Genomic DNA, 25,324 nt, shown 5'->3' on the forward strand with positions numbered 1-25,324 from the left:
CGTGTGCCTGTTCTCCCGATCAGTGCTCTCCCGTCGGCCACGCGGAGCCGCCGCTTTCCCCCCACTGGAGCCCGTTCCTTCCGGCCTCGTGCGCTTTCTCCTCTCCATTTTCTTTTCAACTCACTGAGCCCCCCCAGGCGCCGCATCTCTGTCTTCTTTTTAAAAAAGACTCCCAAACGATACAAGAAACACAGCAGAGTTTAGCGTCGTTACCTGTGCGGGGAAGGACGAGGAGGCGACACGGGACACGAATGTTTTCTCGGGTTGGGTGCTGGTGTGTGGCTGTTCGGGGAAAAGTCTTTGAGCCTTCTCTGTGTCACACTTCACGCTGAACGCGTCAGGAACTACATTTAAACGACATGAGGGGCTCAGTGTGCCCCCCTCTTTCTGCTCGTCCCTCAGCCGGGCGCATGGGACCTGGGCATTTTTAGCGACCTGGGCCTAGTCTTCAAATTGGGCTGTTCGCTTTATCTTGTTTACTCAAGAGAAAGAACCCTGCTGGCGTACTTCCTTACTGGTAGGGTTACGTGGCCTGGGGCCAGTGGAATTGCTTTATTCCAACAGCTTAACTTCAGAAGAGTTCTCTGGAACACTCTACACCATCCTGCGAGAAGCCTAGCATAGAGCAGAGTGCTTCCTTGTTTTGACAGCTGGCGTTACTCCGGCCTCTGACCGCTTTCAGAAAAGCGCAGGGGCTCGCAGAGCTGACCCGAGAGCCCGTCCTTTTCATCAAATGCTCAGCTTTTGGAGTTCTCAGCCTGGATGTGAAGCCTTAGCTAGACACGGCCCTGTCCCCCCGCCCCGCCCCCACCCTCAGATCTCAGAGGTGCTGAGTCACTGCCCATGACAGTGTTTTTTCTTTCTTAAAAGATTGTATTTATTTGTCAGCGAGAGCGTGCAGGCACATCGGAGAAGGAGCAGCAGGCAGAGGGAGAAGCAGGCTCCTTGTTCAGCAGAGAGCCCGATGCGGGGCTCCATCCCAGGACCCCAGGATCATGACCTGAGCTGAAAGCAGACGCTTACCTAAGCCTCCCAGGTGCCCCGACAGGGCCTTTTTTTTTTTTTTTTTTAATTTCAGCTGGCCACCGTCCGGCAAGTACGTCCTTCGTTTCTGACGTAGCGTTCAGTGATTCACTTGTCACATAGAACACCCAGTGCTCGTCACACATGTGCCCTCGCCCCCTGACTTGGTTCTGTTTGAGGGGATGTGAACCCCTTGATGCAGCGTTTCTCACAGGTGACCTCTGACGGCCTGCGCTGAGGCAGGCAGGTGCCCCTCGGGTGAAGAGCGAGTCCTTCGAGAGAAACACTAGGGCGGGGCGGGAGGCCAAGCGTCAACAGCCTGTGACGTAGAGCTGGACCGTCCAGAAGGCTGAAATCCTACTACCGCACGCAGCAGAACTGACCTGCTCAGCACCCAGAAGCTACGGAGCTTCAGATCCAGCCTCTCCCTGCCCCCCTGCCCCCCTCTGCCGAACCCCGGATGCTCCCTGCCCTCAGTTTTCCCGTGTGTAAAACGGGATAATAGGGCCTGTCTGCTCACGGCTATTTTGAGGACTCAAAGGCCAGCACCTGCAGCTAGTAAGCCCCTCTGTGGCATTCCTGTTCCCGCTTCGGGCTGCCCGTCCCTGACGCAGCGGGGTTTCTGCCTGTTGGAAACCACATTGTGTCCCAGCAGCCCGCGGCGAGTGCACTGCAGACCAGGCCTCGGGAGGCTCCTGGTGGGCTCTCCTGCGTCTGCTGGTGGGGCGTGTAGGTTGAGACTGACATCTTCCAGGAGACCAGAGGAGGCCGGTGGTGCTTTTCCAGTTGTGGTCAACCCCCCAGCCCCAGGGGAGGGTCACGAGAAAAAGGGCAGATTCGGATTCAGCAGGATGGGGTGTGGCCCCGCGCTGTGCGCGTCTGAGCTCCCCGCTGCCGCCGCGGTGGCCCCTGGACCCAAGAAGGGCCTGGGCGCACGGGGAGGGCGGCCAGGCCCCGGGGGTGTGCGCCCCAACTCTGCTGGCCAGGAGCGGCACCAGAGGCCTCCGACCGCCACTTCCTCATCTGCGAAGCGGGGTAAAAACCACTTCCCCGTCCCCGGGGATGGTGATGCTGTGTGAAGTGGTTGGCACAGCACCTGGCACAGCAAGGCCATGGTGAAAGGCTGCTGTTCTCCCGGTGGGAGGCTACCGGCCTCGGCCCATGCCCTTGGTGGGGAGACTGTTCCCACCAGATCGGCTTTTGGGCTTCTTGAAGTTTATGTCCCATGACTGACTTGAAGAACAGATCAGTAAGAACTGTTAGCTCCGGTAAGCCCTGCCCGGATGCCCTGCTAGGGGCCCAGGCCCCCTGCCCAGCCCCGCCACCGACTCACCACCGCGCCACACGTTACTGACCCTCTGGGCCCAAGCGCTTTCTCAGCGGCACAGAGGCCACTGCACAGGGTCCTGGCCCGCCGCCTCTTACCCGGCTCCTGCGGCGGGTGTGCTGGTCCGCAGTTCCGTGGCGGTGGCGGTGGCGGTGGCTGCACTGGGGTTCCACCTTCCGCCGAGTCTGTGTCCTTCGGCCTGGCCATGCGGGGACAAGCCGATGGCTACTCCAGGAAAGGGCCTCTCTGGGGGCAGACATCCTAGGCCTATTTGTTTCGGGACACAGACAAGTTGGTTATAAAGAGTGACGGGTCAGACGGGAGCAGACGGGATTTCTCAGCAAGGAGACTTCAGGCAGGGGTGGGCGAGTCACACATTCCTGGAGGAAGATGTGGAGCCCCCCCCCCCTTTCAGAACAGGCAGAGAGGCCTTCAGGATAAAGGTACCATGTTAGTACACTCACACGTACGTTAGCGCGTCTGTGTTCACTGCCTGGTAATCCTGTGTGCTGTCCCAGGTACCGGCGCGGGGTACATTACAAAGCACCCGAAGAGCAGGTAATAACCATTATCACCCTAATTCTGTGGGTCAGGAACTGGAAGGCACAGAGGGCATAGCTTGTCTTGGTCGACGGTCTCTGGGGCTCCGCACAAAGACCTGAAAGCTCAGGGCCACTACATGGCCGGCGTCACTCCGAGGTGTCTATCCTCTTTGTTCATCTGGTGGCCGATGCTGGCTGCTGGCTGGGACCTCAGCGAGGCTGAGGAAGGTACGTGTGGCCCCACCGTGTGGCTTTGGGCTGCCTCATGGCCTGGCAGCCCCGGGCTGGACTAACGTCTTACCTGGGGGCTCGGCTCCAAAGCAGTGTTCCGGCGAACAAAGCGGACATGACCTCGCCTTTTTAAACCTAACGGTGGATGCTGTGCGACATTGTTTCAGCCACATTCTGTCAGTTACAAGCAGGTCATAAGCACCCCAAATTCAACAGGTGGATGGCAGTGCGGCAAAGTTCCAGGGGAAGCATGTGGGTTGGGAGAGGGTAGCTCGATTTTTTGAGCCAGTAGCGGCCACATATGCTTCTCTGGAAAAAGGTGATTTGTTACATGGAGAAGCCAGGAGCTCTGGCCCTATTCGGGAGATTTTCTGAGCGTCTCACACCATATCGATGGCACATACAAGAATATAGTCAGAACTGTGGGCCAGGCGCTGTTTTAAGGGACTCATTTAGTACAACACCCCCCGAAGCAGGTACTGTCCCTACCCCAGTTTACAAAGGAGGCACTGGGATGTGGAGGAACTAGTCCGAGGTCACAGGCCCCTGGAGCCCTGTCGCCGGAACACGGCCGCCCCGCGCACCACCCTCCTGCTCCTCGGGCACATTCACTCCTCCACGCAGCCCCCCACAGGCTTCCTGTCACCTCCACATGCCAGGCACAGTGTCGGGGACCCCGCGTCCGTGCGGGGAGCAGACAGAAGGTCCTGAATCCTTATGACGGCCTACAGAGATCCAGTGTTCGGAGTCAGCATTTAGAGGGCAGTTTTGGAGGAAATAAGTGAGGACTGTTAGTGAACTAAGTGTTCAGGGCACCCTGTTTAATGCAGCTGAAAAGGATCCAGGAAACCTGCAAAGGCCGGTCTGACGCAGGGCGAGGGCTCAGAAGCCAGGCGGCTGCTCGTCAGATCTGGGCTCCACCACTTCCTAGTGTGTCAGCCTCGAGCAAAGTCCTCTCGCCTCTGTGACCCTGGCCCCTCACATATCAAATGGGGCCCCAGTACCCACTGTGAGGGCGCCTGGGACAGCGGAGGAGCCTGGTAAGCCCCAGAGAAGGGCAGGCTCACCCCTGGCCGGACAGGCCTGCTGTCACAACGTGGCACAAGGCTGACATCTAGTGGCCGTTGTCGTGGCTGGGTCTTCACCCCGCAAAATCGCTCCATCCGAATCGATCCATTTTCTGTGCCACAATGTCTCAGCTCCAGATCTTCTCTATCAGACTCCGAAGTGCATGGGTCCCCCACAGACCCCTAGAATAATGTTCTTTTGCCGTGGGAAGCGACTTATTTGTTTATACATATAGATAGATGTGTGTGTGTGTGTGTATTTTGTAGAGAGGGCGGGGTGAGCAGAGCAGGAGGGAGAGAATCCCAAGCGGACTTCACACCTAGCGCGGAGCCCGATGCAGGTCTCAGTCTCATGATCTTGAGATCACAACCTGAGCTGAAATCAAGAAGAAGACGTCTAACTGACCGGGCCACCCAGGCGCCCTGGCAAGCAGCTGTTTTAAAATGGGGTAACATGCAAGGTACAAAGCACAGACACGGCCCAGGAAATAACCATGACTATTTCTTGAGCACTCAGGTGCAATTTGGGCCTCACAACCACTCTCTGACGTTAGTACTAGGGTCCCCACTTTATAAATGTAGGAACTGGGGCTTGGAGAGGTTCTGTGGCTCGCCCTGGGTCACAAAGCTTGCGACAGGGGCTGGACTCTGAACCTGAGGTCTGGGCCTAGGGCTGGAGCTCCCCACCTGCTCCCAGCCGACTCCACACCCCCACCCCGGGGTCCCCTTCTTTCCTGCTGGAGACCAGAGAGTGGCAGCAGGGGGAGCAGGGTGGCTTCCGACGGGCAGAACTGGGCCTGCTAAAGCAGAGGCTGCATGTCAGGGACATCCCATGAGAGGTCGACCCTGCATGGCACTGGGGACCATCCCAGAAGACTGGACACTGGGATTCTCTCAGGGACCAAGAGAGAAGAGGCCGGAGGCACCTGTCACCTCAGATTCAATGGAAATTGATCAGAAGGCCAATTCCTCCAAAAAGAGGTTCTCTGGTCTCTGCCATCTGCACGCTTGTAGGGCTTGGGGGGCACTTCTGTGGAAGAGGAAGACCAGGGGTGGCTGATGGGCTCACCTTTAATTGTAACACACACACACACTCGTTGAGAAATGTGGAATACAGGAAAATATGAAGTGAAAATCTGAGTGCCTTTCTCTGCCTTCTCCTCAACTCACTGCTCAGAAGTCAACTGTGTTTATCACGTGTCCTTCTGGCTCTTTTATTCCTTTCAAGTATCCCACATCTCCATACAGATGCACATGATCTTTTTTTAAAAAAACAAAAAAGGTTATTCGGGTTCATACCGGTCTGTCTGCAAGTTTTCTCTCCCTTAAGGTCATCATTCTATAAACTGACAATTAAAATACGTTAGAGCTTTGTGTTTCTAAGAACCCTTTGTAGATATTTTGAAGAATAAAATCTCCGGGTTCGGCGAATAACCGGCCCTCACAGCTGTGTGTGTCAGATCGCTGTGGGATTTGGCAGAGACGTGGACCGCTTGCAGGTGAGGAGTCAAAGGGAAATCCCTGTGGGATTCTGCCCCGCAACTTCTCCCCTGCCCCTGACTTTCTCCACACACCTGACAGGCGGGGAGGTTGCCCGTGGGTTCTCTCCGTTGAGCACACCCCGAGCGCCCTGGTTTTCTTCCTTAGTTCCGTTTTTGTTGGGAAAGGCCGGCGATTTCCTCTGCACTGGGAAGGGGTTGGTTAACCTGCAGCGGCTCTCAACGCTCACCTCCCGCTGTAACCAGGAATGAACAAACCCTAAGCCTTAAGTGTGGGGAGGCCCAAGGACAGTGTCTGCTCCCTAATGACTGCAGCGACACCAGAAAAATATACAACCAGGTCAAAGGCCTTTTAAAAAACTGGGGGCCCTGGGGCGCCAGGTTGGCTCCGGAGGTGGAGCTCAGACTCCTGATTTCAGGGAAGGATCTCAGATTCCACGTGGCTCTGTGTCTACTTTCTCCCTCTCCCTCTGCCCATGTACACGCTTGCTCTCTCTCTCTCTTTAAAATAAATAAATCATTAAAAAAAAAAAAAAAAGTTGGGGGCCCTGGAGCACCTGGCTGGCTCAGCTGGACCAGCATGAAGTCTCTGGGCGCCTGAGCTCGAGCCCCATGTTGAGCAAAGCTTACTTTTTTTTTTTTTTTTTAAACTGGGGGCCCTTGGACTGCTGATGAGTGACTGAGCCTCTGCTGTGTCACCTACTCATTGACTGCGCTGCCGAACGGGACAGTCATCCAGCAGATATCTGCAGACTGACGTCCTAACGCGGCTGTTGGCGACACAGTTACGGACAAGGGGTGGATTCTGCAAGGCCTGCGGAAGTTAGAGCCCCACGCATTTTACAGGGAAGGATGCCGCCCGGCGACGCTGTCCCTGCACACACGCGTTCTTTCCGACGGCTCGACTAAGCCGCCATCCAGGGACCCAGCCGCGGGGAGCTGGTGGGGGGCCAGCGCGGCGGGGAGATGGCTTTGCGCCGCCGGGCCCCGCCCCCGGACCGCGAAGGAACGTTCCCGGAACGGCCGCCAGAGGGCGCGCGCGGCGCGCCGACCTGGAGCTTCGCGCTTTGTCCCACCGCGCGGCCCGTCGCCCGGCGCCGCGGCGGGAAATACGACGCGCTCCTCCCGGCCACCGCCTCCTTCTGCTCTCGCGCGCCTGCTGGGGTCTGCCCTGCTGTGATGGAGGAGGAGGAAGACGGAGCGGCCGAGGAGCAGCAGCGATTCTCCTACCAACAGGTACGGGAAAGTCGGGTCCCCGCCGGGCTGGGGGAGGACGGCGTCGAGCTTCCGGAGAGGGAAAGCCCCGGAAGCCTCCGCCGCGCGCTCCTGGGGGCGCGTTCCCGGGGGCGGAGAGCGCGCTCCGGCCGCCTGCGCTTGCGCCAGCTGGGCTGCCGCGGGGGTTGCTGGGAGGCGGTCTCCAGGGCAACGCGGGTTGGAGTCGGGCGGAGGGGAGCCGCCTTCTGGCTGGGACAGCCGGTCGGCCTTCTCAAGACCCGGCCGTGGTGAGCATAGGGTGTGCGCCCCGAAAGGGGATCCCGGCGAAGCCCTCCGCGCGGGGCCGGCTCGTCGCCGCCGGGACGTGCGCGCTCCGACCTGCAGACGCGGGGACGGCGTGCGAGCCCGATGGCCGGCCGGCTCCTTCCCGCGTGGGTCCCAGCCCCGGCCCCGCAGCCCGAGCGGCGCGCGGCTCTGCCCCGGCCCGGCCGGCCCGTCCGCAGAAGCCGAGCGACCGGACCCTCCTCCCAGGGCGGTTGCGGGCAGCGCCAGGAACCAGCGCCCGGCGCGGAGGCCCGAGACCGAACCGCAACGCCCTGAGGAGGTAAAAAGCAAGAACCAGGGCGGCCGCCCCGAAGAGGGTGAACTGAAGAGCCGGGAATGAGCTCAGTGCCCGGGAGCTGTTTGCGCACCGCCTGCCTTTCTCTCGGGAAGCGCACGGTTGCGGGGAAAGTTGCGGGACTAGTGCACGCAGCAGCCGCGTGCCTTGAACCCGCAGTCACCCGTTGCTAGCGCTTGGCTGCATTCACTCCTTTGCTCTTTTTTTCTGAGTCACTGGCGATTTCACTGCGGGTATCTTCACACTTTCCCGTTAAGTTTTCGTACCTTCGTACCTTCGTACGAAGTGACGGGGTGTGCACTTCCGTCCGTGACCTCCAGTACCACACTCAGGCAGTTCACTGTTGGGAAAATCCTCTTGCCCGACGTTCTGTCCGTTCGCACAGTTCCCCAGTTGTCCCGAAGCTGTTTCTCCTACTGGTCTTTTTTCTCTCATCCAGGATCCAGTCAAGGGGCATAACTTGAATTTAGTCATCCTGTCTCTTTGATCTTCCCTGGAACGGTTCTCCTCCACCTTCTCCGTCTTTTCCTGACGTGGACGGTTTTGAAGAGCCCACTGGTGGCAAAGGTGTCCTGGGAGATCAGCTCTGAGAGCTGGGCTGTCTTCTCCAGTTTTGTATTCTCAGACCCTAGTCCAGAGCCTGGCCTCCTGTGGACAGTCGGTGCTCGCTGAAGAAATGAGTAAGGCTGCAGAGATGGGCCGAGCAGGCTGCCGCTCATTCCTCCGCTGTTCTTGGCGCTGGGTGGACAGGAGGGAACGAAACTGTCAGGGTCCTGCCCTTGAGCCAATCAGGATCTAGGGGTTCAGCCTTGAAGTGCAGGGTTGTCTGCATCACTGAAGAAGGCACTTGGCCTGGTCCAGGAACATGCAGAAGGAGGAGGGACAGAAAACTTCTGGAACATTCAGAAGGCTCCCTGTCCTGTTCCTGTAATGACACCCCCACCTGTACATAAAAAAGATGACCAGGGAGGCTTTTTATCCCTCCCAGGGTGATGGCCTCTTTGTCTTCTCCTACCATAGGCCTCAACTTACCTTTTGACATCTGAAACTAAGAAAGGTCATTGCCCTTGCTTATCTCTCTGGCCTTTCCCGGGGGGTCCTGGACCCGTGTTTCTGCAGTTCCTCCTCCTCCGGTCTCAGCTGTGAACACGTGCTAGTAGAATTTATGCTGTTGGGGTTCAGCTGCCCCCCCTGTCCAGTTCAGTTCTGTCTCTAGCATAGAGGAGGAGCACATCCAGGGGCACAGTAAGTTTGTTGACAGCAGACTGAGATCTTGGCCTGGCTTTATTTTGCTTCTTTGCTCTTCTGCAAGGGAAAGCTCTGTTCTTGAGTATCTAAAAGGGTTGCTAAGGAACAGTGAGGGTCCTGGTAAGGAACAGGGAAGGCTAGCAAGTTAACAAATCAAAAGAAGGTAGGAGGTGTCCTCCTAGGCCTTTCTCAGCATGGTCCTGAGTGTTTGTCCTTTGTCGCATGTGGGCCTGAGGCTGGCAGAGACGCAGCAGAGGGGTGGGATCCTTTCACATTTCACTACAGTAACTCTTGTCTGGTTTTTCATTGTTTCCGAAACACCTAGCATATGCTTTTGCTCAGTAGGAAAGGGTGCGTGTTTGTGGAATATCTGGGTGAAATCATGCAGATATTTTGCAAGTGCGAGTCTCACTTTTCTCCCCGCTGACCTGCCATTGTAATTCCTTATCTTTACTTGACCTAAATCATAACCATTAGCAAGGAAGTAATGTTTCTCCAAGTCACACTCCAGAGGGCCTCACTAATTTATTAGTACACTCGAAAAGTCACGCAGCCATTATGGAAAGTGCTGAAGGAATTAGGCTGAGCAGACCCTCTCCTCCGTCTTAATTTTCAGAGACGCGGAGAGCTCTTATCTGCAACCTCACCCATGAAGTATTTTGCTTTTTTGCTTCAGAGGCTGAAAGCAGCCGTCCACTACACTGTTGGTTGTCTCTGCGAGGAGGTCGCATCAGACAGAGAGATGCCTTTCAGCAAACAAACCATCGCAGCGATCTCGGAGCTGACCTTCCGCCAGTGCGGTATGAAGCCAGGGCCTTCTTCTCTGTGGATAGAAATCCCCCAAGTAGCTTTGCCCGGGAAAAACGTGTGGCTGGTCCTACCAACAGGTGGAGAACATTACCGTTGGGTACTATTCATGAAACATTCCTTTTCTTGGCTGTAAGATTCAGATGTTTTATGAAAACATCTACTTCTGATACCTAACCACTGGGCATGAATCCTTTTATTTCTTCTGTTTTAAAGTACCTGGAACATTAGTGTAATAGACATTGTAATAGACATGACATTGTAATAGACAATGTAATAGACATTACATTTTTATCTCATCGCTTTATAACATTTTTATATCGCCCATGCCATGTTCATAAGACAGCTGAGCTTATGGCATTGGTATCTGCCCAACATCCAGGGAAATGAATGTCCTCTCAAGCCTTAACTTGTAGCAAAATTTAAAGCTAAGGACTAGTTTCATGGAAGGAGAGGTGTGGCCACAATGACCACAATTATGACAAGGAGGTCATAATGAATAAAATACACAAACCAGGCTAAAGGCTCCCAAGATAGAAAAAGTCAAAACCAGTGAAAAGCTCCTGTCCAGGGATGGGGTGACCCGAAGTGCCTCCTCCCGCCGCAGAAGAGGCTCGATGCATTAGTCACTGTGTTGTGGGAGCTGAGGTTGCACTTTGCCACCTTCCGAAATAAGATTGACATGAAGATCGCTAAAGTACTTCTTTTTCTCTTTCAGAAACTTTTGCCAAAGACCTTGAAATGTTTGCAAGGTGGGTAGAGAGCTTACGTGTCTGATGCCGTGTGTGGTGACGTCCTATTCGCTCTCTCCATCTGCTGGTGCATTTCAGGAGAGCTTTCAGATTTTGTGTGTGTGTGTGTGTGTGTGTGTGTGGATTTATTGGAAGCTCATCCCTCATCGTGATTCTGCAAGAATAGAACATCTGTTTTAATCACATTCATTCAGACTTGATTTGGCATTTTTGTTTTTAAAATCTCTTCTGAGTACTTTTTGTCAAAGAAGCAGAGTTGTTCAGTTCCCGGTTTAAAGGGAACAAAGAGGGGCGCCCGGGTGGCTCAGTGGGTTGAAGCCTCTGCCTTCGGCTCAGGTTGTGATCCCAGGGTCCTGGGATCAGGCCCGCATGGGGCTCTCTGCTTGGCAGGGAGCCTGCTTCCTCCTCTCTTTCTGCCTGCCTCTCCGCCTACTTGTGATCTCTCTCTGTCAAATAAATAAGTAAATAAGTAAATAAATAAATAAAAGGAACAAAGAACAGCTCGAGGGGTAGGAGCGCGCAGGGTGTGTGTGTCCCGCAGGGCGCCGTGTGCCTGCTGTGGCAGCGCCCAGCACCCAGCACCCAGCCGCCGGCACCCAGTGCCTGCTGCGCTCAGCCTCAGGTTCGCGGCGTCTGTCACCAAAGAGACACATTCCTTGAGAAGTGGGTGACTTGCTTTTAGTGGGGAACCTTGAGCTTTTACATGTGATTTATGCTCGTCTCTTCAATTAGTATCTCAGGTAATTGAAAACAATCGCAACGAACTGCTTTTACGGAGCAGTTTGAGTGACGGGGGCCGCGAAGGGCTAACGCTTTCCAATTTGCTCCCACCTCTGAGGCGGTGCCAGCCTCTCCCGCAGCCCAAGCTTTCACCTTGCTCCTCTCAGCACTTTGTTGCTGGGGTGAGTGTTTTGAGTGAATTAAAGCAGTAGGGTCTCAGGGCAGGCTCTAAATCTTTCCTGTCCCTGTGTATAGGAATCCCTAAAAACCACTCAGCATCGCCAACTTGGCCAAAAGGGGTGAGATAACATTACGGGATACTAACAGTGCCTGCCATTTCTTCGTTGTAAATTCAGGTGGTGGCTCCTTACGCGACGCCCGTTACCTCCCCCACCATGTCCCCTGCGATCACAATGTGTCACCCCTCTTGCCACGTCGTTCCTTTTTTCGGAAAATACAAATTCTGTTTATTACGAAGGGTGGCACAGAAATGAAATATGTAAGCTCATGATTATTTGGTTTGACCATAGAGTGGATCAGCACCAAGCTGGGTTTCTACATCTCAGCACCGCTGGCATTTTGGCCTGGCTCATTCCGGGTTGCGGTGGGGCCTGTCCTGCGCATTGGAGCGCGTTTCTGGGCCTCTCCGGCCTCTCCCAGGTAGATGCCAGCAGGAAGCCCCCAGTCACGACTTTACCTGCCTTTTCTGTGTTTGCTGTGGGAAAAGACAACGAGTGTTTTTAGGTGCTTCGGTAAAAAATACTAGAAATAAGAATGGAATTGGAAATATTTAGCATTATAATACATTGAGCTTTCAGGACTGGGTGTTTTATGATTGCATAAAGAGGTTGATTTTTTTTTGCTGGCTGCTTGGTGGGTGGGGGCAGAGGGGTGTGTGTCGCTTGGACTGTAAGCTAGGAAGGGCATCACCTAAGTCAGGGGATCTGTGTAAGGATGCTGGCTGGTGCTGTTGCCGAAGTGGGAGAGGGAGAGGCTTACTAAGAGATGCCTCCCCTCTGTGTCCTCCAGAGCTGCCCCTGCTCCCCCTGCCCTCTGAACCCTGAGCCAACACAACTGGGGATTTTCTTTGAAGATTTGTCCTTTGTCTATTTTCGTAATACTTCAGTTTGCTGCCATATAAAAAAAAAAATCCTGTTTTAAAGTTTATCACAAGGTGGGGGTAAGGGGGCTCCTGGTGGCCCAGTCCGTTAAGCATCTGCCTTTGGCTCAGGGCCTGATCCTGGGGTCCTGGGCTCGAGCCCCGTATCGGGTTCCCTGCTCAGTAGGCGCAGTCTGCTTCTCCCTCTGCCTCTCCTCGCTGCTCATGCTCACTGTCTCGCTCGTTCTCTCTCAAATAAATAAATAAAATTAAAAAAAAATTAAGTATATCATGGAATAGAATTGATATGCCCAGAAGGTAAGCTTTGTTTATCCTGTGGCTTCGTGTTTTCCCCGAGGCCACTGTCTTCTAGAACTGTGAGTCCTGCAAGGAGTCTGAAGTGCTGTTTCAGGCAGCTGTGTATTAAATGCTCTTTGTAAGCTGGCTGGGGAGCGAATGGGGATTTATAACATTGTTTCCATGAGGAAAGGGGTTTGAATTTGATACAGTTCACCTGTAAACTATGGAAAATCATTTCCCAATTTAAGTTGCGAATTTCCTTTACTTGGCTTTGAAATCTCCAGTCACCTGATACCGTTAACGGGTTAAAGATGTCACATTTTGAAGAAGATAGATACGAGACAGTAAATAGATTTTAGGAACATTTTGGGAATAGTCTTTAAAACCTGTGTTGCTAAAAGTGTTACATGAAAAACTGCTTTGTAATTTTCCCCCTGGGTAATTTTCTGGAGTCGGTGGTTTGATTTAGAGAGTGTCTGATGTGCGGGCTGCTCTGTTTAGGGAGGCGCTGGCATTAAAGCGGGGTGCAGAGCTGGCACATACCAAGCTGAGTAGCGGAGAGGCTCAGCCTTGTGGTTTCCCAAACACTTCCTTGCGAACAGATCAACGAACCTTACTCTGCAAACAGGTCACTATGCTGCTTCCTCCTGCTTGTTCCTTTTGTGGCACTTTGTGAAGAATGTGAAAACCAGCAGAGCGGCCCGAGCGTGTGTCTGGGGATCACGCTGTGTCCGTGGCACCTAACCGCCCCCTCCTCCTCCTGGTATGTCTGTGGCCTGGCACCCTGCTTTGTGGCGGCTCTGATCTCCCCTCTGACTCTTCCCCTTCTCTGCTGGGCCTTGCGGATGGCTAATTAGAAGTTGTCTCCTGCAGTGGAATCTGTCGCCACGGGCAGATGCTGTCAGTCGTGAGGCGAGGACACGGCCACCTGCACATTTAGTGGGATGTGATGGTTTAGTTGAGCCAAATTATGGAGTGTAATTTCTGTAGTTTTATCTTTTTTTTTTTTTTTAAGATTTTATTTATTTATTTGACAGAGAGATCACAAGTAGGCAGAGAGGCAGGCAGAGAGAGAGAGAGGAGGAAGCAGGCTCCCCGCTGAGCGGAGAGCCCGATACGGGGCTCGATCCCAGGACCCTGAGATCATGACCTGAGCCGAAGGCATCGGCTCAACCCACTGAGCCACCCAGGCGCCCCTGTAGTTTTATCTTTAACGGAACAAATAGTCAGGAGGACTGTGTTGGCCAGTCTACCGGTTATTGAGGTTACGAAGATGCCTACTTATTCCTGTGAGCAAAGTTTCTACTTACTTTTGGCGGAAGTAAGAAATGGTGTAATTAGGGGCGCCTGCGTGGCTCAGGTCATGATCCTGGAGTCCTGGGATTGAGTCCCATGTCAGTGTCCCTGCTCGGCGGGGAGTCTGCTTCTCTCTCTCCCTCTGCCCCTTCCTCCTGCTCATGCTCTCTCATTCTCTCTCTCAAGTGAATAAATAAAAATCTTTAAAAAATGGTGTAATTAGAGCAATAAATTATTCACTAGAGCTTATTATCTGAAATTACCTTTTAAAGCAAAGTTAAGAGGCCCGGAATGAGAATTCGAGTCCGAGTTGTGAGCAAGACACCATCCCCAGTTGAAAGGACGTTCTTCGTTCTAGCTCGGCTGTGTCTTGCTGGGAGGTGTGGTGTGGGGGGGATGTTTGCCTGAGCTGCTTCCTGTCATTCAGCCCTCGGAGAAGAGCTTCGGGGTCTTGGGATCTTTGTTCTGCTTCACATCGGTTTAAGCAGAGGCGATCTTTGTGCCGTGAGGTACGGTGCCACTTTCTCTTTCCACTAAAGGCGTGCGCAGACGTGCCGCGTGCGCTTCCTGCCGTGTTCCGTGTGGCCGCTGTGCCCAAGCAAGTGCCCACTCGCGCCCCCGTGGCCTCGGGTGGCGGACGACAGACAGATGGGCTGCTGCTTCCTTGGTCTCTTTATTTAATTAGTGTCTTGGCGAAGTCACTCTACTCATTTTTATGTCATTGTTGCTTAATGAATTTAATCTAAAAAGATGAGCTACTTAGAGATCCTTGCTAGTTTGGAGTCTGACCATGAACTTTTGGGTTTCATCAAAACTCGAAGTGATACTAAACATTTGGGTGAATTGTTCCTGCCCTTTCTACAGACATGCGAAAAGAAGCACAATTAACACCGAAGATGTGAAGCTCTTAGCCAGGAGGAGTAATTCACTGGTGAGAGATGAATTTCTTTCCTCACTCCCCTTTCCCATCAGAATACATTATTCCCAATTAATCACTTCCAGCCATGAAGCGATTCCCCGGGGCACCTTGCATTAAAAACGAGAGAGGGTTGAACCATTCAGACCCGCCCGCAATTTATAGTCTCTCTTTCATTATGATGGATCTTGCTAAGCCAATTTGAAATTTTCTAATCAGCACTCTCTAGATTTCATAATTTGCCTTTTTCGTAATATCTCAAAACTTTGGCCCTGTGTTTCATTTAGCGCACGGTGTCAGAGACAGGCCACAGGCTAGAGCGTGTGGGAGAGTTGTGCTGCGTCGCCCACAGCTCTGATGGCCGGGTATGGAAGGAAGGTCCGCACAGCCAGAATGGACAGAAAACTGAGCAGGTTTCTATCTCTCCAGAGAAATCTAGACGTCGTCTTGGCCACACCCTCATTTTCCAGCTGATGCTGTGATCATCCCTGGCCAGTGGCCGCGACCCGGGCCAGACCCAGGGCAGCTGAGGTTTTCTGACTTTGTCTAATCCTGGCAGTGAGGATCCGTTCCCTTCCCCGTCATGAGCGCGCCGCCAGGGCAAACCTTTGTCTCTCCTCTGCTTCCATCTGCGGTGCCCAGAATAGGGCCGGGCATACAGCAGGAGCTCAATCAGTAGTTGCGTAACAGTTGACAGTTTACAGGGGGCTTTTGTAGGTATTATTTTACATGTATTATTTAAACCTCATAACCACCCCCTGAGGACTTTTCATAACACAATTTATTAGCCCAATTTTGTGGAGTTCCAGAACCTTGCAGAGCTAAACACGGAGCTCTCGGGTGGGTAGCCGAACCCAGACGGTCTAGCCCAGAATCTGGTGCTGCTTCCATTGGGCTCTTTTTTCTAATACCCTCTCTCCAAAGTAGAAGTCAAGGTTAAGGATGATGTGATTTCTAAGGAAAACAGCTAAGGTGGCAGGCGGTGCTGTGTGTCCTCAGGGAAGATACTTCACTCTCTCCAGCCGTTCTGTGTGGGTCACGGCTGGTAGCTGGCCAGCTTCGGCGAGCCGGGTCTGCCTTTTGCAAAGGAATGTGCAGTGCCAGTCATCTTAGAATATTAGCTGGGAAGTTACCTGTGTGTTGGACATATGTTTACTTCCAAATACTGTTTCTATTTTGGGCTTTTAATTTTTTTTTTTCATGACAGAGTTGTGGAGTTGGTAAAATTTACATAGTTTTGTAAAATTCTCCCCGATGATCGGGACTGGAGTATTTCCCTCCAGCTGCTCCGCGATGCTAGCTGAATGTGCTGAGCGGGTGTGGATGGTCCCGGGGCTTGGCAGTATACGTAGGCCTGGCGTGCCTTCTGCTCGCCCCACATTTTAACTCTTCCGGGCACTCGAGGAGCTCCTGCCTGTTGGGTAGCAGCATGGGCAGCCGTCCCTTGATGTCTGGAGTTGACTGCTTCTTCCAGAAACAAATTGGAAGTTCTGTTTCACTCTGAGGAATGTAACCCAGGGTTTTCCACCCGAATTCTTTGGATGGGGGCGGTTAGGAGGGGTGAGACTCCCTTCCCCTCTCCTAGGCTTATACAGTGGCTTCACAACCAGCCAAAATGTAATTCTTTAATTTTTTTTTTTTTTTTTTTTTTTTGGCAGCTAAAATACATCACAGAGAAAAACGAAGAGCTCACTCAGTTTAACACAGAACAAAAATCGAAGAAGAAGAAGAAACTAGAGGATGACAACACCAAGTCAGTGGCTGCGGCCGCGGCTGCTGGCAAGGACAGTTCTTGACCCTGTGACCCTGTGGCCACCGGCAGCCGCGGCCTCCGGCAGGGGGTGCAGCTGGGAGCAGCGCTGCCACAAAGGGATTTTCTTTCGAAGGGGTCAGTAGAGATTAAAATAAAAGGCTAAGAGGCTTGCTGGGCTGGTTCTCTGAGTCATTGGCTGCAAAAGCTAGTGTCCAAGTGGGAGACGCTGGAGCGGAAGGCTCCGTGTGTCCCCCCCGTGCCAGCACAGGGGCCCAAGTGGTCACTGGCGTCGTTCATCAAGTGGTGGCCACAGTGCCATGTGCTCGACTTTTTCAAGCAAACATCTTCTTTATTCTTTATTCAAACTTATCCTTAAAGCTGTTTTGTTAGTTCCATCGCTCGCCGGTGTGGTTTTTAAGCCTGCATCACGTGTGACCAGGAGGTAAATGGGACTTTCCCAGGTGCACGTTTGGAAAATGTCCATTTTTAAAGGTGATTTTCTCCAGAAATAGCTTATGCCACTTTTCTCTGGCCACCTTGTAGTTTAACTGTGGTTCTATGGGGCGAAGACTTTGCTTGAGAGGAAAACCTCCATTCGCCAGCACTTCTATGTGTGGGGCTCTGGTTCGATCTGTGAGGGCCGGAGCTTGCAGTCTTGCTGTCTCCTCCGCGAGGTGTCAGGGGCGCCCAGGGCATCCCCGTGCCTGCTGGGGCAGGAGGGATAAGGAACGGGACTGCATTCGGGAGCCTTCTCTGGACCAGGCTTCCCCGGGCTCCGCATGCACCTCCGTGCCCCCTCACAGCCTTACGGGGTGGGTCTGATTCTCCCCACTTTACTGATGTGCACACTGAGGCTTGAAGAGGTGGGCACGCTGCCCAGGTCTGCTGACTGGTCGAGATGGTATTCACCCTGGGGGGTGCTCACGCCCAAGGAGGGGGCGAGAGAACAGGACAGATACGGGTCAGCAAAAGACACCCCACAACAGTTGGCTCTCGAGGGAACACATAAACTGTGGGCACAGGAGGGCCCTGGACACAAGCTTCATAGTCACACTGTGTCAAGTGTCACACCAGGTGAGAGAAAGGAATCTTAAAGCTTCTGTCCTGAACGTCCTGCTCCCGCCAAGATCCGGATGGCGCAGCTTCCTTGCCGGGTTGGCTCTGTACGTCCGCATCAGGCGACGCGGGCGGCCGGATGCGGCAGACTTGCCGCAGGGCCACAGACAGGGATGGACCTCCGGGCCTCGCGACTCCAGTGGCGGTGTGACTCCCTGTAGCCCTGTCTTCTCATCCGCGAGATAGGGCGTGCGTGACAGAGGGAATGAGGAGGGCCGCTGCTGGGGGTCTCGTTTTGATGGCTTCCATAGCGCTCTGAACTCCGCATCCACGGGACTGGAAGTGGAGAACTCTGGGTGCCATGGGGGTCCCGCGTCTGGTTACAGGGCGGGGGGGAGCGGTTGGGGGGGGACCCTGGCCCTGGCCTGGGTATGTCGATGAAATTTTCTAGCCAGGTCGGAAACTCGACTTGATGTTCAAGTTATCTTTTGGTGTATTTGCACATTTATGTATGATTATGTTTTTGAAGATTTCATTTATTTGAGAGAGAGAGAGAGAGAGTGCGCGCACATAAGGGGAGGGGAGGGGAGGGAGAGGCGAACTCCCCGAGGAGCTGGGAGCCCGATGGGGGGCTCGATCCCAGCACTCCTGAGATCATGACGTGAGCTGAAGGGAGATGCTTCACCCACTGAGTCCCCCTCATGTCCTGTTTATACTTCAGATGAGAAGGCTTACAACACATTTTTCATGGCTTGTAGCACAGGAGGGGTCGGACTCTGCGAGGAAGAGCCGACTCCCTTTCCTGGGTTCTCTGAAGCGGCCTCCCCCCGCCCCCATATGCTCCACGTGGGGTTTCGCTCACTCTGGAATGTCCACAGTGATCATTCTGTGTGATTCCGTCTTTGGGGAGAGATGGCAGAACGGACTTAATGGAGGGCCCTGCCTCCGCGGGCTGGCTTCCTGAGTCCTAGAAGCTCCCCTAAACTTGAACCTATTAACCCTTTACCAGGCGATGAACCAGATAAGGAAGTGGGTGTCTCTGGAAGGAATGTGTCCTGGTCACATAGAAGGGGGCAACTTCCGTTTATAATACTTGCTGTCTTCTTGTTAGACCAGTTTTCTTGAAGCACTTGAAATAAAGGGCCGCTGGTGACGTGTTATTACTAAAACTCAGCGGAGTCTGGGAACTGAAAGCCTCCCTTTCTGCACACAGCGGCAGCTGGAATGTGCCGGGAGAGGTCTGCGCGCGCTCAAGCACAGCCGAGGCTTTAAAACCTGTAAGGTCCAGGGGCGCCTGGGTGGCTCAATGGTTTAAGCCTCTGCCATCAGCTCAGATCATGATCCTAGGATCTTGGGATCGAGCCCCGAATCAGGATCTCTGCTCAGCGGGGAGCCTGCTTCCTCCTCTCGCTCTGCCTACTTGTGATCTCTGTCAAATAAATAAATAAAATCTTTAAATAAAAAATAATAAAACCTGTATGGCACAGAAAGCCTTCACTGGGACAAGTTTCTTCCTTTACTGAACTGTGGAATTTCTAAAGAGCCCCTCGGGGTCCTTTAGTCCAGGTTCCCCACGACCTGGGAACTCCGGCAACATTCTCCAGGGACAAGAGCCCTTCTGGTGACAGGACGCTCGCTCTTAGGTTTCTTCTGTACTTAAGAGAAAAATTCCACCCTCAAACTTTCTCGGTTCCATTTGGACCTTTAGAAGGAGCACTCTTGTTTAAAATAATTCAGGACTGAGCTCCTTCTAATCAGAAGTTCCCTTTTGACATCTTTCCAGGAACATGTTCTTGCCTAAAACCTTAGGTTATCAGCTTCCGGAGGGCAGGCTCTGGGCCGGAGAGGTGAGGTTGGGCGCCTTGTGCAGTGTGGGGCTCGCGGCAGGCACCCGGGATACCCGGACCCCGGCGTGGAAGATGTGCTGGTGGAGTAAGTGGGAGCGCTTGGGTTGCCCGGCTCTTGTCGGGGCGGGGGGGGACTCCCACATGGAGAAGGATGGAGAATGTCTTCGTCTTAGCGCTGCCCGATGTCCGTGCCTCTTGTGGGCTCTGCGTGGGCTGGGGTCTTCACAGGCGGGACAGTTGTTGGTCCTCACAACAGCTCTCTGAGGAGGTAAGAAGGTACTGTCTTTTTGTAGCCCCATTTTACAGATAAGGCAACAGGCCACAGAGAGGCCAGGAGCCAAACCTTCAGCCCTCTCCTCGAAGGACCAAGACCAGTGGCCGCTGGCTTAAAGGCAGCCCGTAATGAGAGGGCACGTGGCCTTCCTCCCCCCGTGGCACCCACCCTCCCCGGCACACTCCCATCGCGCTGGAGCCGTGCTTCCGTTCGTGGGCTGTGGGTGCTACCCCCTGGCTAGGGCTCTCCCGGCCCCTCTAGCGTGGGCGGCATGGGTCCTGCGCAGTTCTGTGGATGCGTGCCAGGTGCTCAGAGTGTCCAAGAAGTCCGTCCAGTAAATTCGGCAAGAGGAAGCAGGCTGAGCTGCTGTGAATTTCTCATCTGTAAAATCTCTCCATCTGGGGGGCACCCGGCAGCCTTAGTCAGTAGAGGAAGGGATCCTTGATCTCAGGGTCATGAGTTCAAGCCCCATGCTGGGCATGGAATCTATTGAATTAAAAAAAAATCTCGGGATGCCTGGGTGGCTCAGTTGGTTAAGCAGCTGCCTTCGGCTCAGGTCATGATCCCAGCATCCTGGGATCGAGTCCCACATCGGGCTCCTTGCTCCACGGGGAGTCTGCTTCTCCCTCTGACTCTGCCTTCCACTCTGTCTGCCTGTGCTCGCTCTCCCTCTGAAAAATAAATAAAAATCTTTAAAAAAAAATGTTTAAAAAAAAATCTCAATTTTTAATACCATTTGTGGGAATTTTCTTAGGCAAAAAAACCACATTATTTTTGTATGTAAAGAAAGGACCAAGCAGCCTGCGGTGATGACCCACGACTCCTTGGGCCACCCCCATTTGGCCTAGAGTGGCCACAAGCCTCCGCAGAGCTGGGCTTGAAGATGGAGATTTCCGGGGGGGGGGGCAGGGGTGTGAACCAGGACTCTGGAAAACTGAGAGGGTCCGTCCGTCTTCACTTTTGGAGAGAGCCGTCCCCTCGGTGGCTTCACTCTTCCACTTGGAACCTGGCCGTGGCTGCTGGCCCGTGTGGCAGGTCTGTGGCCAGTGACTCAGTTTACCAGCTGTCTCAGTTGGATGAAGACGGTCTGCGCATTTGCCTGTGGAATTCTCAAACCGGGGCCAGGGAAGGGGAAGCCCCCGCGGGCGGCGCAGAGGAGGACTCCAGGGTCGGGCCTTCCCGGGAGAGCCGGTCAAGTGCAGGGCGTCGAGTCGGAAGTAGCAGGTCCCTCCGGGGCCGGCCCCGCGCTCCGGCACCTGCTGCCCTCGCGTCTGGGTTTGCAGCCTCCCTGCCTGCGTTGGGGAGAACCGCCGGGTGCTCCGAGCACCTCCCTGCACCCCCCCAGGCCCCCTCGTCTCGTCGGCCCACGGCGGATCCCGTCACACCTCACGTGGGCGGAATTTCAGCTCCTCGGCTCCTCAGCCGCCGCTGATTTTCTATTGTGTGGAATCACTTGGCTTTGTGCTCCGGCTTCCTGCCGCCGCGCGCGTGGTCGCGGGGAAGCGGGGCCGCGGGGGGCCCGCGCACGTGTCGCCAAGTCAGCAGCTCCGCTCCCAACTGGCGCCACCGTCGGCGGCTTTAATGAAGGGGTTAACTCTGTTCCAAAAGCGCTTTTATGGACTGATGGCTTCGGCAGGTGCGTCACTGCCTGAGTGTGAGGGAAGCGGGGGCACAGGCTTTTGACAGGCACAGAGACCCGAAACACAGCTGCAGGTGGAGCTTAATTAAAATGCCCCCCCCCCCCGCACCCCACCCCTCCACGAGACCCAAGTGCACAAAACACCGACTTCGGGGCTGCCCAAGACGAGCGGCCCCAGAGCTTCGGCCCTCAGAATGCCGCCACCTCTCTGCTTGCTGCTGCTGCTGCTGCTGTCGGGGGCCACAGCCCCGGCGGCCCTGCCCCTGGAAGGTGGCCTCAAGGGACACGACGACCAGGTGAGTAGCGTGACGGGCAGGCGAGCCTGCTTTCTGGGCGGCTCGTTCCTTGGCCTCTTTGGATCGCCCCCGTCTCCAGGGCCGAGTGTGTGTAGGACAGTCAGCAGGCAGGGCTGACCCTTGCGGTGTGCCCTTCAGCTGTCCCCGGGGCCCGGGATGTCCCCTCTTAGACCACGGGTTCTCGTTTACCTTCGGAGGTCCCAGCAACCTGCAGAGAGCTCAGACACTCAAGCGGGAGCCTCCCTGCCGGGCCATCTCCATCACGTCATCTTTGAAACGGCCCGCATTATTCACACATGCTTCTAGAATCTTAATTTATAGGTATGGGACTCTTCTCACTGGCTCAGATTCATTGACATCATTACAGTTTCTGTTGTGAGAATTCGTGACTTTGTAAGGTGATTTATTTTTCTCTCTTTTTTCCCCCCCCCATTTTGAAAAAGTTCCAAGAAAGAGTACATAAAGTTGGCCATTAAAAATGGATTTTTCTCTAAAATTACCAGATGAGTTTCAGACAAGTCATTTATCATCAGGTTACTCCTAGAAGCTTTCTAAGGAATTTGAAAGAGGGGAATATCACGTCTCAATCTGATCTGTCTCAAAGAGTAATTTGTGGACATCCAGGAGTCAGACCGGGCTTGGTGGCGGTCTTGGCGGCGGGGAAGATGATAGATTCCCTGCCCTCTTCTAATGAAGGACCTCGGCCAAGATTATGGGCCAAACAAGCCATTTGTTTTCTTTGAAAATTCTTAACTTTTCCTTCTCTAATTAGAACTATTTCATTAAAGTGTTCTCTTGAGTTCTTCATCCTTTATTTTTTAAATTTCTCATCCTTTAAATGGAAATGTGATTTATTCTTTTGAAACATCTTTTTTTTTTAAAGGAAGGAATTATGGATCTTTTAATGCTGGCTGAACCAGATGGTTGATTATTTTTCTTTCCTTTGTTCTCTGCTTCTTTTTAAAAGCATCTGCAGGAAGGGATGGAAATGAAGAAAAACAGCCTCTTGACTTTCCTGTCTGGGTGGTACCAGTGGGTGTCCCAGGCGGGTGCAGCTCCCTTCCCAGGAGGGGGAGTCGGGGAGGCGGCCAAGCGACAGGACATCCCACCCCCTCAGCGGTCACTGCGGGAGAAGACACCCTGCAAGGATTTCTTCTGGAAGACCTTCTCCTCCTGCAAATAAAACTCCACCCCATCGCTCACGCAAAGGAGTGTAACGAACCATCTGAATAAAATGTATTAACAGCTGTGGTCTTTCTTCTACTTCCCGAGTAATATGAAAAGTTTTATTTATTTATTTATATCTTAAAATATTTTATTTTTAGGGGCACCTGGGTGGCTCAGTGGGTTAAAGCCTCTGCCTTCGGCTCAGGTCATGATCCCAGGGTCCTGGGATCGAGCCCCCAATCGGGCTCCCTGCCTGGCGGGGAGCCTGCTTTCCTCTCTCTCTCTGTGCCTGCGTCTCTGCCTACTTGTGATCTCTGTCAAAAAAATAAAATAAAAATCTTAAAAAAATGTATTTTATTTTTAGTAATTGCCACACCCAACGTTAGGCTTGAACTCAGAATTCCAAGATCAAGAGTCCTGTGCTCCACTGACTGATCCAGGAGGGCGCTCCCCAAAGTGAACATTTTGATAAAGATTTTCATGTTTTCTGCTGTAGGGGACCCACTGGGCTTTCTTTCCACCTTCGTTATGTGCTTGGAAGGTCTTCCTTTTTCTCCCTTACTTTGATTTAAAACAGCTAAAGGTGACATATTTAGGAATCCAGAATGACATCTTACTCAGTTTGTTTTCATAGAAATTGTCTAATTTTAAAAAATATTTCCCTCGTATCAGAGGCAAATTTTTAACATTGTGCTCCAAGGGCAAAATAATTACTTCTTGTGTTTCGGCAAAAACCAATTTAAAAACAAATGTCATGCTCTCAAGCATGTTCTCCTGTTCACATACTTAGAAGAAGAGTTCCATTCAAACCTGCTCTGATAAAATACCCGCACTGGTTTTCATTAGCAACTTAATTTTAATTTGTTACAGTTCTTTCATGGATCAGAGCTTCTACATTTGCGTCTTGAAGAATGAAGTCTGTTTGCTCCAAGGCCTTATTTCAAACCAAATACACAGCAGGGCTGCTCTCTGGTCTGATTGCCTCAACTTCTAATTCCAGACTATCAGGATCACAGGGTCCAGGCTTTGTTCCGTGACAGATGCATACATGTATTTTTTTAAAAATATATTTATTTATGTAAGACAGAGTGGGCACACAAGCAGGGGGAGCGGGAGGCAGAGGGAGAAGCAGGTTCCCCGCAGAGCAGGGAGCCCGAGGCGAGACTTGATCCCAGGACCCCGGGATCATGACCTGAGCTGAAGGCAGACGCTTCACCGACTGAGCCCCCCAGATTCATATATGTATTGATATCGTTACGTGCATAATTGTGACATTTTCCCGATCCTCAATAATTTCCACAGAAGGGACAATGAGTGATGGCTACGCAGGAGGGGCGTTTCTTTTTCTGTGATCTGAGGCCGAGCAGCTGTCAAGCCGCACGCGGACTGGGATTTGGGGCTGGTCCAGTGAAATGATGGGTGAACAAGTCAGTTTCTAAACCCCCAATCAGGTCTTTATTCTCCCCATAGCCCCAATGTCCTTGCTCGATTCTGTGTATCGTTTATGGCTCTTGAATGACAGACTCTAACGGAAACTTCCAGGGTGATGGTATTTAGATGCTAAACTTTGAAGCTACGTGGAGTTACGGGAAGTTTCTGGGGGTCTGATATGAGGAAGCTTGGCAAAGGCTGGCTGGAGGAGCATCGTCATCGTCTTTTCTCTGGACACCAGGGGAGCAGGCGCGGAGGACTGCTGACCGTTCCGTTCTGTTTTCCGCGGCGCTGAGCTCGTGTTCATAATTACGAGCTGAGTAAAGTATAATGTGTTCGAGGAGCCTTAATAGCACCCACACTTCCAAACACAGCAGCTTTAAGAGACCGGTAATTGGGTCAGTGCCCTGGTGCAGGATGCCAGCCTGAAGGGCCAGCTAACCTTCAGAACTTGGTCTTTTAAGATTTTTCTAGAAGAAATAGCCTGCTCATTGTTTTTCAGTTTCAACTGGGGTCATACATACAGAGTCCTTAGGATTGGGGACTTTTAACTTTGAACTAAGTAATATCTGAAGGATAATGAGGCTATGCTAATGAGACTGGCAGGACATCTGTCAAGTCTAAGCTTACCTTATTTGGTTCCGGGGCTTAATAAAACGTTAACTGGCCGCAACTGCATGGTAGGCTAGATTAATATGCTCATGATGAATATACATTAGGGTGAAATGGGTATATTAGGGCAATTTTCTACCATCAGGTTTCACGTAGACTTTTCTCGAAGTATACCTTTGTGTAGCTCCACATAGACAAGTGTGTAGATGTGGTCGTCGGCACCTGGACAGCTTGTAATTCATTCTTGCGTGCTTCTTTTTTAAAAACTTGTTATTTGAGAGAGAGAAGCACAGATGAGCGGGGGTTAAGGGCAGAGGGGGAGAGAGAGAATCTCAAGCAGACTCCATGCTGTGGGCAGAGCCCAATGCGGGGCTCGATCCCACGACCCTGAGATATCATGGGCTGAAATCAAGAGTCACACGTTCAACTGACGGAGCCACCCAGGCGCCCCTCTTGCATTTATTTCTAATATTTGGCACCAGAATGGATCCTTAACTGCTGAGAAAGAATTCAGTGTGACACGAACACTCGACAGAAATCCTTCCTAGTAGCCCTATTTCAGGACTGATGGCAAACCATTCTAGGCTT

The 25,324-nt window shown here is 52.9% G+C and overlaps 2 protein-coding genes across 2 annotated transcripts; both read left to right on the forward strand.

Annotated features, from left to right (window-relative positions):
- Positions 1-6,640: 6,640 nt before the first annotated feature.
- CENPS (centromere protein S) lies at positions 6,641-16,586 on the forward strand. Its single transcript, XM_004741517.3, has 5 exons — positions 6,641-6,925; positions 9,448-9,571; positions 10,297-10,330; positions 14,610-14,676; positions 16,320-16,586. The coding sequence occupies exons 1-5, from the start codon at positions 6,656-6,658 to the stop codon at positions 16,455-16,457; spliced, it is 633 nt and encodes a 210-aa protein (XP_004741574.2). The 5' UTR covers positions 6,641-6,655; the 3' UTR covers positions 16,458-16,586.
- A 4,435-nt stretch (positions 16,587-21,021) lies between these two features.
- On the forward strand, positions 21,022-22,838 carry LOC106003379 (cortistatin-like). The gene is made up of 2 exons (XM_004741518.3): positions 21,022-21,526; positions 22,494-22,838. The coding sequence occupies exons 1-2, from the start codon at positions 21,425-21,427 to the stop codon at positions 22,707-22,709; spliced, it is 318 nt and encodes a 105-aa protein (XP_004741575.1). The 5' UTR covers positions 21,022-21,424; the 3' UTR covers positions 22,710-22,838.
- Positions 22,839-25,324: the final 2,486 nt, after the last annotated feature.

Source organism: Mustela putorius, unplaced genomic scaffold, assembly GCF_011764305.1.
Source record: "Mustela putorius furo isolate JIRA1106 unplaced genomic scaffold, ASM1176430v1.1 tig00003853_pilon_pilon_pilon, whole genome shotgun sequence".
Taxonomy (NCBI): Eukaryota; Metazoa; Chordata; class Mammalia; order Carnivora; family Mustelidae; genus Mustela; species Mustela putorius.

What these genes read in the sequence shown, in the direction of transcription:
- CENPS (XM_004741517.3), top strand. Translation starts at nt 6,656, where the DNA reads ATGGCTTTGCGCCGCCGGGCCCCGCCCCCGGACCGCGAAGGAACGTTC. An exon ending in AGCGATTCTCCTACCAACAG is followed by an intron (nt 6,926 to 9,447) that starts GTACGGGAAAGT and finishes TTTTTGCTTCAG; the next exon opens with AGGCTGAAAGCAGCCGTCCA. An exon ending in CCAGGAGGAGTAATTCACTG is followed by an intron (nt 14,677 to 16,319) that starts GTGAGAGATGAA and finishes TTTTTTTGGCAG; the next exon opens with CTAAAATACATCACAGAGAA.
- LOC106003379 (XM_004741518.3), top strand. Translation starts at nt 21,425, where the DNA reads ATGCCGCCACCTCTCTGCTTGCTGCTGCTGCTGCTGCTGTCGGGGGCC. An exon ending in TCAAGGGACACGACGACCAG is followed by an intron (nt 21,527 to 22,493) that starts GTGAGTAGCGTG and finishes TCTTTTTAAAAG; the next exon opens with CATCTGCAGGAAGGGATGGA.